A 12,862-nucleotide genomic window follows, 5' to 3' on the forward strand; every position below is an offset into this window, starting at 1 on the left:
CCACGTGAATCCTACTGTAAGACACCTTTACCATTCGGTCACGACCCGCTCACTATACTGTAACAGCAGTAGTAGTGGAATTTAGGTAGTGATAGTATATCTATAAGCAATGTCGGTGGAAATGGCAAGTTTACCTTTCCATACTCCAAATGTTATATTGGCACAAATCGTGCTTCCTCGTTTATCAAAATAACAAAAATCAACTCTTCGAACTTTATCCACACAGTATAAGTCTATAGAAAGAGAAACGTGATTTTATTATGCATGATCATGAAGTTTTTGCACACAATTTGTCGTTCCTGAGGTAAAAAAATGCACCCTCCATTAAAACGTTTAGACCACATGCATCAAAACGTTTGTCAGTTAACAGTCACTTGGGCTCTGTTCTTGTTTCGAAATGAGTAAGACCAAAGCCAAATGAATGACAGGCCTATACGTTTTCTGTTAGATAATTAATCCTATAAAAAATAAGGATAGCACAACTAACACCGACAATACTGGCGTTGCTGCTCGCCAATATCATTCGTTACACAACAGTATGGACAGATACCCTAAACCTATGCAACACTGGGCTACATGTAGATAGATAATGCGTGTTTATTCATAGGATGGTTTAGTTAATCGTGAGAAACTATATCACCAAGAGCCTTCAATTAAATATCAAAGCATCGTGCACACAGTGCAATTTTTCGTGTCGACAAATTCGAAAACAGGACAAACGCTATATCGTACAATTTGTAGAATTGCACAAATTGCAGCGCGGATGCGCGGCCTGTGACATAGCTCTTTCCTATGTTCGTTCTATTGGATGAATTCGACTAGTTTGAAATGGCCCCCATTTGTTTCAGTATTAACTACAAATGATGAGTTAATGAAAAGTATATAAGTGAATATTATAGAGCACGGAATGACTTCCAAACTGAAATAAGCCGTGTATTGATTGCGCTAACAGCCTTGTCCATCAAAAACCTATGAATTGATATAACATGCAAATTAATTCAAAATGTACCTTCAAAACTTCAAAATTTTTAATGAAGCACAATATACCAGAGAGAAGCAGCGAATACAGATAGCTCTACATTACTAAAATGGTTGGTATCAGTCTTTTGCCTGTTATGTCTTAAATTCTTCAAAAAAGGCATCGGTTAAATATTTCTATATCGAAGAAAGTCAAAGAAATGCACAGCCTGCATACAATATACATCCTGTAGTAAATTGTCCACTGGAAAAATGTAAAACTACCCTTGATGCACATTCACCATCAAGCAATGACAAATTAAAAATTAGCAGAAATTATGTTGCCGTGCATTTTATGTGACGTTATCGCATCAACATAAGACTGGCTGTCATTTGACATATATAACAGGGCTTTATATAACCTTTCATTTCTATCACGTGATCAATCTTGATTCGCATATAGACTTGTGAATAAATTATTCTCCTTTACTCTCAAGCAATCTGGCGTGAACAAAATGTTAAATAAACGAAACACATACAATCATACGCCATGTAAAGACTACACAAACATATAGAAGCTGATCATTGTATAAATAATTACATGTATTTACTTACGGTACATATAAATAATTAAATCAACAAAATGATCACTTGTCATGTGACGAACATATATCATCGTACAGTTGTATAAATATTTATATCAAAATATTTAAAAAATTGACAAACACCCCATATTCCCATGTTTAAACAAAATCGGTAGACCAGCAGTACAAAAATAAATTGAGCAATACGTATTCATTTGCCATAATTGGTCTTTTCTTGACTCGTAACGCGTAACAACATGATCTCTGGTGCATTCACCGTTCATTCGCTAATATGTTCTTATCAACTCAGCAGACCAGACCAGCAAGGTGACAGGCTCAAATCCAGCTCTTGCTGATTCCACTGTAACTTAATGTTAAGACTGATGACATGTGCTTTCGTTCTGCTGCAAAGCTTATGCATGAATCCTGATAAACCCCAAAAATAACTACCACTCTCATGTTTTGATATATTTATTTATTTATTTATTTATTTATTTGATTGGTGTTTTACGCCGTACTCAAGAATATTTCACTTATACGACGGCGGCCAGCATTATGGTGGGTGGAAACCGGGCAGAGCCCGGGGGATGTTTTGATATACTAATGACCGTAATTCTGACAACACGAAGTGGGATAGATCCTATCCTATACTCTGAATAAAAATCTAGTTTCCACTTGCCGCCTAAGCTGTTATGTAGTAGCATTTATTACTGCACTGTAAGATGGAGGGTCGCTCTGCGTACGGGTACCGCCGCTAGGAGGGTCTTGTGGAGATGACGACGTATACCCTGGGTTGTCTTGAGCGGGATATTGCTGCGGCGCTGATGGTGTGTTAGGCATGGCAGGAACCTGAAGTGGTACTGGGCCGGAACTTCCATTAGGAAACAACAGATCGTATGAAGGTGGACCTGCAAAAATACCTGGAGAGGAGGGCTGCACGATCATCCCCCCAGAACTCACAGAACCCTGCAAACATACGTTACGTATTATTTTAGATATTTTGATGAATGTATCATTACTTGATTGAAGAGTCTTTAGTTGGATTAAAGCTTTTGCATTTGATATCAAAGTATGCGATGGTGAAAGGTCTGAACTGTATCCGTGTTTTACCTTTACGCCCGCTGTCAGTGTTTGTGGTTAAACACATCAAGAATTTCTTTGTTTAACAACATCAGTGTTTTCTTTGATGGCGACGATCTTCTGTCTTGGAGGTAAGATTATGAGTCTCTGTAATAGCTTTGGTTAAGGATATCCGTACTTGGTTTGCTCCACAGCATCGGTAGTTGCTTTCGATAAGCGTAGCTACATCTACTTGGTTAAAGATGTCAGTGGTTGTTTTGGTCAAGGGTGTCAGGATAATCATGGCTGAGGGAATCAGTAGTTTTCAGGTTATGGTATCAGTAACTCTTTTGGTTACGGGTATCAGTATATGTCACACTGAGTCGTATCAGTAGTCAGTCGCTTTGTGAAAATTGATGCAGTTTAAGTGATCAGTAGTTGCTTTGGAAAGGGGTATTATAGCATATTTGTTTTAGCGAATCCCCTATATACAGCCATCAGTAAAATTAGTCATACTTGCTACCAAAATTGTCATTGACACGTAACAAAGTTCTACACACTGACATGTTGAACTCCCACATTAATACAAGGAAAATACAATTAAAATACTTTTTCTAATTAATAATGTTAAACTCCATCAGCTTAGTTTCGACACTAATGACTCATTGCCTCGGGTGAAGTCATAGTCAGAGTAATTTGTTTTACTATGGCCGCACCAACCAGCGGTTAGAACTCCACGCAGTACCATTGTGTCGTGATGAGATCATGTATTGTAAAAGATAAAATAAAATTCATTTATTAAGTTTATATTATACTAAAACGTGTGAACAACATCAAACATGACAGTGTTATTAACCGTTAAGTCGATAGCAGTCTAGGTAACTAGTGTCGCTAGGGTCCCCCGTGGCTCAGTTGGTTAGCGCGCTAGCGCAGCGTAATGACCCAGGAGTCTCTCACCAATGCGGTCGCTGTGAGTTCAAGTCCGCATGAGCTGGCTTCCTCTCCGGCCGTATGTGGGAAGGTCTGCCAGCAACCTGCGGATGGTCGTGGGTTTTCCCCTGGCTCTGCCCCGTTTCCTCCCACCATAATGCTAGCCGTTGTATAAGTGAAATATTCTTGAGTACGGCGTAAAACACCAATCAAATAAATAAATAAAATAAATAAATAACTAGTGTCGCCCTCCGCTAAAACATTTAACTCCGCCCAATATGCACCTTGCCACTGTTTTTTAAATAATTATGACGTCACCCGAGGCAATAGGTTCTTCCCGTCGAAACCGACTTTATGGACATCAACATTATGGATCAGAAAAAATGTTTTAACTTCATTTACTTTGCAAGAATATGAATTCCCAGCCTGCCCAGTTGTAGAACTTGTGTTGTAACTAAAGGCAATTTTGGAAGATAGTATGACTGATTTTACAGACAGCTGAATAAAAGCGACTCACTAAAAGAAATAGACTATAGTAATAACCTTTAGTCAGGAGTATCAATAGTCGGCTTGGTAAAGGGCGTGAATTAATTAAAGGTAGCAGTTTTGGTGAAGGGTATAAGTAGTTGCCTTTAGTTAGACATACTGATAATCGGTTTGTTAAATAATATTATGGCTATTTGTCTTTAAATAATGTTATCGGTGGTTGCTTTGGTAAAGTGTATGACAAATTGCATTTAGTTTGGGATATTAATTTTGAATGTGTAACTGCCATCAGTTAAACAAGCAATAATGTCTTCGGTGAATGTGGAAGTAGTCAAAGTTTTCAAAGTTATCACTAGTTGCTTGGTGAAGGGTATTAAATGTTGACTTCGTGAAGGATATCAACAATTCCTTTAGGCCAATGTTATTTATACATTTTATTTAGTAAAAATCAATGGCTGCTTTGGTTTTGAATGTTATCGTTTACTCTTGGTGACAATATCTAGTACTTACTGTGGTGATGACAACAACACTTGATTTGGTGAAGATAAAATTTTCGTTTTAAGTGATTCCGGATGCCGAGTTATGATTGTAACATTTTCTTTACATTTAAAAATTCGTTCACTACTTACTGTCGACAAAGTACCGCTGGCACTGTTGTATTGCAAGTTGACAACGTAGTGCAGAGAATGCCTCCGGTCACTGCGCCCATGTGGCCGTGCTGGACAAAAGAAAAAGCAATTACAAAATTATCCTGCAATATCATCGAACCCATTAATGTTAGGACACATGAAACTGAAAGTGTTCAGTATTTGTTAGAAGCAGAGAAACCACCAGTAAATATTAAGAAAACCAAACGTATGATCGGGATGCTGCTCTGTTGAAAACCATGTCAAAGCGAACTCGAAACTGTGATGTTATTGATATCGTATCTAAGTTTTTGCTTAACTAAAATCTTTCTCGGATATCGCATAGAAGAACATTCATACGTAGCAAACTATAGGCGTAAACTATCGGACGATATTTGCGAATCTATCATATGCCACTTAATTATAGGACCTGGTCGTCTCATCTCAATCACAACAGTTATCTAGACATTAAAAAACACAGAGTCAGAGCTAGTTCTTGAATTAGAGCACACCATCCCACGTCGTGAAGATTTTCAACTTTTACCAGTTTAATCAGCGTAAATTTAATCATTACCCGCATTTGCCATGACTGTGATTATCCCTACTCAGATTTAAGAAAAATACATTTTTCCGAATTATAACAACTGAATAAAAATGAATATTTGGTTTATTTATTCACGCTTTCATGGCAAATGAATAGAAATATAAAGTGTATACATGGAACATCCTGCCGTCGGTTCAGTATACAAGGTTCAATATGTGCACATAACTAAAGACATACTTCGGGTTTGACCTTCACGCGGTGCCTTCTTCTTGCAGTAACAAACAATCAGTCCTAGGCATACTACAGCTGCTAGGCCTCCCAAAATCCCGCCTGCTATTGCAACTGTGTTTACTGAAACACAATGATAAATAGCTACAATGGGATCAGGTTAGGTAGCTTCAATGACCAAAACTTACCATACCTAAGATAATGAGATGTGTGAAACATTAAGAACTTCATTTTATGATGGTTGTAGCTTAAACATGTTTTTAATATTTTATAGACAATTCCTGTAAAACACAGTCATGATCTCAATATATTCTCTGTGTGCATGCCATGGATACATTTAACTGCATCATCATACATTACCCACAATTCCTCTAAAACCCAGTCATGATCTCGATATCTTCTCTGCGTGCCATGGATACATTTAACTGCCTCATCACACATTACTCACAATTCCTCTAAAACCCAGTCATGATCTCGATATCTTCTCTGCGTGCCATGGATACATTTAACTGCCTCATCACACATTACCCACAATTCCTCTAAAACCCAGTCATGATCTCCATATCTTCTCTGCGTGCCATGGACACATTTAACTGCCTCATCACACATTACTCACAATTCCTCTAAAACACAGTCATGATCTCGATATCTTCTCTGCGTGCCATGGATACATTAACCTGCCTCATCTCACATTACTCACAATTCCTCTAAAACACGGCCAAGCACTTCCTCAGACTTCACTAGCAATTTCTGTACTCACAATTCCTCTAAAACACAGTCATGATCTCGATAACTTCTCTGCGCGCCACGGACACATTTACTTGCCTCATCACACATTACTCACAATTCCTCTAAAACACAGTCATGATCTCGATAACTTCTCTGCGCGCCACGGACACATTTACTTGCCTCATCAAACATTACTCACAATTCCTCTAAAACACAGTCATGATCTCGATAACTTCTCTGCGCGCCACGGACACATTTACTTGCCTCATCAAACATTACTCACAATTCCTCTAAAACACAGTCATGATCTCGATAACTTCTCTGCGCGCCACGGACACATTTACTTGCCTCATCACACATTACTCACAATTCCTCTAAAACACAGCCAAGAACTTCCTCAGACTTCACTAGCAATTTCTGTACAGTACAGTAGTCATGATTTTCCATTCTCTACAGAATTGTAGTTAATGAGTCATGATTAATGATAAATATAAACACTACACAATCACAGACATGTCATCTGTGTGGCTACACACGTTTTCATACAAACGCTTCCGTACATCCTCACACTTCACAAACATCTTTTTACATGGCCACATTCGTCTTCCACGACGGGATTATGTTCAAATAAACACTCACCTATATCATCGCACTTAAAAGACACATCTTCTCCCCGGCTACAGTCGTTTTCCACGACAGGATTGTGTTTATATAAACACTCACCTCCATCACCACACTTCACACACATCTTCTGCAAGGCGACAGTCGTCTTCCACGACAGGATTGTGTTTATATAAACACTCACCTCCATCATCACACTTCACACACATCTTCTACACGGCTACAGTCGTTTTCCACGACAGGATTGTGTTTATATAAACACTCACCTCCATTATAACACTTCACACACATCTTCTGCACGGCTACAGTCGTTTTCCACGACAGGATTGTGTTCATATAAACACTCATCTCCATTATAACACTTCACACACATCTTCTGCACGGCTACAGTCGTTTTCCACGACAGGATTGTGTTTATATAAACACTCACCTCCATCATCACACTTCACACACATCTTCTGCGAGGCTACAGTCGTTTTCCACGACAGGATTGTGTTTATATAAACACTCACCTCCATCATCCCACTTCACACACATCTTCTGCACGGCTACAGTCGTTTTCCACGACAGGATTGTGTTCATATAAACACTCACCTCCATCATAACACTTCACACACATCTTCTGCAAGGCTACGGTCGTCTTCCACGACAGGATTGTGTTTATATAAACACTCACCTCCATCATCACACTTCACACACATCTTCTGCAAGGCTACGGCCGTCTTCCACGACAGGATTGTGTTCATATAAACACTCACCTCCATCATAACACTTCACACACATCTTCTGCAAGGCGACAGTCGTCTTCCACGACAGGATTGTGTTTATATAAACACTCACCTCCATCATCACACCTCACACACATCTTCTGCACGGCTACAGTCGTCTTCCATGACAGGATTGTGTTCATATAAACACTCACCTCCATAATCACACTTCACACACATCTTTTGCACGGCTACAGTCGTTTTCCACGACAGGATTGTGTTCATATAAACACTCACCTCCATCATCACACTTCACACACATCTTCTGCAAGGCTACAGTCGTTTTCCACGACAGGATTGTGTTTATATAAACACTTACCTACATTCTCACACTTCACAGACACATCTTCTGAATGGCTACAGTCGTGTTGGCCAACAACATTGTGAGAGCACTCATCTAAGTTTGATTCGTCACCATAACAGGTCAAATCGTCAAGTAAAATGGGAGTGGTACTTGAGATATAGCCATAGCTCTTCACGTACTCCACTTTTGCATTGGAGCTAAACACAGAGAGAGAAAGAAAAGAAATTTTTTGACAGCACAAAGGATGTAAGAGTTTACATGTCAGAACACATGCATTTTTCTGCGTGTGTATTGTGGATATTTATTCATTTATTTCATTGGTGTTTTACGCCGACAAGAATATTTCACGCCTGAGGAAGACTCACGACCATGGGCAAGATGCTAGCAGACTTTTCCACGCACGACTGAACAGGAAGCTAGTGAGAGTTGAACTTGAACTTACATCTACCACAGTAGGTAGAGGCGCCTGTGTCACTGTACTGCGCTAGCACGCTAGCCACTTGGCCGCGGAGAAACGCGTTTTGGCTAATTTTCTAATAATATTTGCTTGCTCTGCTTTTAACAAAAGTGTGACGGCATTCTTACATTCACAAAAGAATTGAGAATTTCTGTGTACTATACTATGGTCTATCCCTATGTAGACAAATACATGTACATATACATGTTAAGATTAGGAAAACTCGCCCGGTCATCAAAAGCAGGACATGTCGCCTATATTCAGTTGTCTGTAAAATCTGTCCTACTCACTATCAAAGTCGCCTTAAGCCAGTAACAACGCACGCTCTACACACTAATATGTTGGACATTTTCCTTGCAAGTATATGAACTTTCAACATATCCATGTATAGAGCTTGTGTTGTTACACGTCACTATCGGCAATTTTTTAGCGAGGATGTCTGATTTTACAGACAGCTAAATGTAGGCGACTAACTTAAAGAAATAAACTACAGAAAATGGTAACTACATGTTTGGTCTTGTCATTGATGACAGGGTGAGTTTTCCTTATCTAAACATGTATCCAAACAAGACCAAACCGGCTTCCTGCGTTCCGGACTTTGTTATTTACTTTTTTTATCTATCCATTTATTTGATTGTTATTTTATGCAGTACTCAGGAAAATTTTACTTATGCGACGGCGGCCAGCGTTATGGTGGGATGAAACCGGGTAGAGCCCAGGGGAAACCCATGACCATCCGCAGTTTGCAAACAGATCTTCCCACCTCAGATTCAATTAAGACCTTGGTAAGCTATCCACACTTGGATAGCAATTATCTTGCATGTGGAGTGTACATATCTCGCGTTATAGCATTTACTTTGTTGGATCCGGTGTGCTTAATCAACGCCACAGATTGCTACTGCAAAAACTTGTAGGTTAATCAAGGTTATTCCACACTGAGCCTAATTCAGCATAGAATATAGACAAGGCGTCCAGAATCTCTGGCACTGCTACGTGATTGAGCACAATACTGCATAGCCCGTGGCTAGGGCCCGTAAATTCATCGTATTGAATCAGGTCGTTAAATTTGACATACACATACATGTATGAACAGTTGCAATCAAGCGCTACTAAGATACATATATTATTACCGACAACTTATATAAAGACATAGTACACTATTTGAATACTGGTTTTACTTATTAACCTAGAACATACCTTGCGTTATTCTAACATAATTGAACATTTTTGAATTCTACTCTATGCATGATTCCGTCCTAATGTCGTACTTTATAAACTTTCTTAGTTCTTTGGTGCTTTGTGTTAAGCGGCGTTTTGGCAATAGGCATCGCGATAATTGACCCAGAATGTCTATTTTGGTTGACGAATGGTATACGAATATCTGTTTCGACGCATAGATTCCTTGTCCTGACAAAAGTACTCATTTCCCTGAAACTAGACCAATTCTAATTAACTTTCCCAGACGTCATGGAGAGAATTTCAAATACAAAGCTCAATGACAATGCCATATACATTTCAAACAGCCCATCTAAAGTAGGCCAAAAGGATAGCCTATTTATCTTGTTCGGTTTTATCAGAAGACGTGTTTCACACTATACGAGAGGATATCGATTGCGTGAGCACTGTGTTATTCAGACGGTTTTTCTCGCGGTTGTTTACAAACTCACTGTGCATAGCCAAGCTGACGACAAACGACCTTGGCGGCATCCTTGTCAAATCCGTCATCACAGACAGTCCCCCACTGGCCATTTATAAATACCTCCAGGCGACCCTCCCGCCCGCTAGAACCACCTTGTAGTAGCACTGCGTAGTCACTGGTGTCTGAAACAAAACATGTATTTGATGTGTGAAATACACGTAATACGTTTATGTGAGAAGAAACACATGCATACAATGAGTGAATCAAGACACGCAGTGTATGCGTGAATCAACACACGTAATCTAAACGTGAAACAACACATGTAGTCTGTGAGTGAAACAATACAGGCAGTCTATGCGTGAAACACCACAAATGTGTGAAATAACATAAATTTGCGCACATGCAAACGACGAGGGAGAGAACAATAATCGCCTCTAAATGTCAAATTTTTAACGGAATCACTAGCGTTTGTATTTTATTTATTTATTTATTTGATTGGTGTTTTACCTCACACTCAAGAATATTTCACTTAAACGACGGCGACCAAAATGGCGTTTGTGAGGAACTGAGAGTGAATGAAGAATCATAAAATATACTGACAGCTTTTATCAAACTGGCATAATTTGTTTAAAGTGATCAGAATTTTGCTTACTAGACTGTCCGCTGCATTGCACAGCCACATCCTCACTATGACTGCAGTCGGTGTGACCCAAAGCAGCGTAACTACACTGCTCAATCTTTGCCTCATTGCCAGTGCAACTGATTTCGTCCAGAAAGATTGGCCCCGATGCTGCTGAGTATCTTGACGAAGTGATTGGTCTGGCTCTTTGACTGAAAAATACATTGCATGTAAGTCTCCCTGTAGTCAATCTTCATAGTCACTCTGATGAACTTAAGTTTTCTGCTACTTGTGTCCTATTCTACCTTGAGAATTTAATTTTCTACTAAGCTAAACATCTTAAAAGAACTGACAAGAAGTAATATAAGTAGGGTTATTGATGAGGAGAGGTGATAAATCGCCTAATCGGCCACAGCAATTTCTGCTGACGTAACTCTAAAAATCAATTGCAATCTGGAATTCTCAAGAGGCCAAGGTAGAGCAGACAAAACACGATGTAGCGTCACTCGTGCCTCACTCTCTTGGGCCTAAAATACAAAACAGATTTCTTGTAACGTTAGCGGAGAAAGGTGTGTCCTCGGGTTACCAAAATAACTGGCCTCTGATCGATTAAATTTAATAACATGCCGGCGCTTTCGATTTTGTTGTAATGTAAGAGTATCTTGCGTTGCTAATTTTGAACTGCGTTATCTTGAATATAAAAAATTATAATAATAGGTACACTTTACATAAATTTTATGTAAGGTACTTGGGTGCGATACTTGAGTATTTGATCTCTTGATTGTCATGATATTTATTTATTTATTTATTTATATATTTATTTATTTATTTATTTATTTATTTATTCATTCATTCATTTACTTTATTGGGGTTTTACGCTGTACTCCACAATATTTCACGTATACGACGGAGACCAGCGTCATGGTGAAAGGAAACTGATAAAACTCTGACTCGTTCTTGGCTTAAAACACCAATCAATTCTGGTTTTCGACGCGTGAGGCAAAATAAATAAATATGTAACTAGAATCCGGATGTCCGATATTTCCCTTCCATCCCCCAACATTTTCAAAACTAAAAGAAAGAAAACTAAGAAAACCTTATGACGTCCTGTAGTGTGTATTAACCGCATCCCCATGAAAGTCCATTACTGCATTAAGTACCTAAACGGGAGTAATTGTGCACTAATTATCCGAATTAAACAATAATAATGTAATGAAACAAGTATGCACAAGATTACTTTACAGGGGCCATGTATGCCAAGTTTCATGGAAATAGGTTCAGTCCTTTAGGAAGAGTTGCACAGACAAAGGCTGAATACATGGAAAAGCACTATTAAGTCCGAAATAAAAGAGGGGGGGGGGGGGACACTGATTCCAGTATCCCCTCCTCCCCTGACTTCGTATAATAAACACAGCCAGGATAATTTGAAACAGAGAATCTGTCAATCAATACTAAAGACGTGAAATTTAAATTAAACTCTAAGCTATGCTAAGTACATGTAGATCTACCTAATATTCAGGTGTAACAGACGTATCTACATGTATTCGCAACTTTGAACTGATTATCGGTGTGTATGTGGGATGAAATACAATGTTTTCATTGTGCAAAAGATTAGCAATGATTTGACAAAATATCTGATGCAAATTTCAACTCCAGAAGTCGTTATGCTTTCATTTTTCTGTGTGAGTCCATTGGCATGACATCCGCGCCATGGCGTTGTTTTTATGCGCAGTATAATTTTGTTCAAAACTAACCATAAATGGTTATAAAAGTGTCGGCAATGACAAAACAAAGGTTATGTACTAGAATAAAAGTGAATTTTGTAACATGAACCGTTACTGATTTATGAACTTTTAGGTTACTGGGAACATAATGTACTACAGATACGTACCGCTACGAATTCAAAAACTTATGGATTGTAGTGACATCACAAGCTTTACGTATTACAAGAGCCCACCCATACTCAGCTGTAACAGATGCATTGTTGGGAAATTGAGAGCGAAATGCGCTATCAATGTGTATTACAGTACATGCACCACTTCAAGCCTCAATCAATTTGTATTGTTGGGACATTATGAAGGTTATAAATGCGCACCGCTTCACGTTTAAGAATTAAGGCATCGTAATGTACATTCAGAGATGCGTACCGATTCAACATATACAAGGTTAGTATACTGAAATTGCAATGTACTACAGACTCGAGCCGCTACGAGCTCTAGAACAAGTATCTATTGACGTGTTTTTTGTTTCATGACGTATTCAGAAATATTTCACTTATACGACGGGGGTCAACTTTAATGGATGTAGGAAAA

At 38.8% G+C, this 12,862-nt stretch overlaps 1 protein-coding gene across 1 annotated transcript in view; it reads right to left on the bottom strand.

Annotated features, from left to right (window-relative positions):
- Positions 1–232: 232 nt before the first annotated feature.
- LOC135472556 (scavenger receptor cysteine-rich type 1 protein M130-like) overlaps positions 233–12,862 on the bottom strand; it is a 34,926-nt gene continuing 22,296 nt past the window's right edge. Inside the window, exons 13-18 of the mRNA XM_064752110.1 lie at positions 10,584–10,762; positions 9,960–10,113; positions 7,851–8,032; positions 5,424–5,537; positions 4,646–4,734; positions 233–2,507 (exon numbers count right to left, since the gene is read on the bottom strand). Coding sequence (XP_064608180.1) covers positions 2,232–2,507; positions 4,646–4,734; positions 5,424–5,537; positions 7,851–8,032; positions 9,960–10,113; positions 10,584–10,762 — 994 coding nt within the window. The 3' untranslated portion in view covers positions 233–2,231. The remainder of the gene's footprint in view (positions 2,508–4,645; positions 4,735–5,423; positions 5,538–7,850; positions 8,033–9,959; positions 10,114–10,583; positions 10,763–12,862) is intronic.

This window comes from Liolophura sinensis, chromosome 8 (assembly GCF_032854445.1).
Source record: "Liolophura sinensis isolate JHLJ2023 chromosome 8, CUHK_Ljap_v2, whole genome shotgun sequence".
Taxonomy (NCBI): domain Eukaryota; kingdom Metazoa; phylum Mollusca; class Polyplacophora; order Chitonida; family Chitonidae; genus Liolophura; species Liolophura sinensis.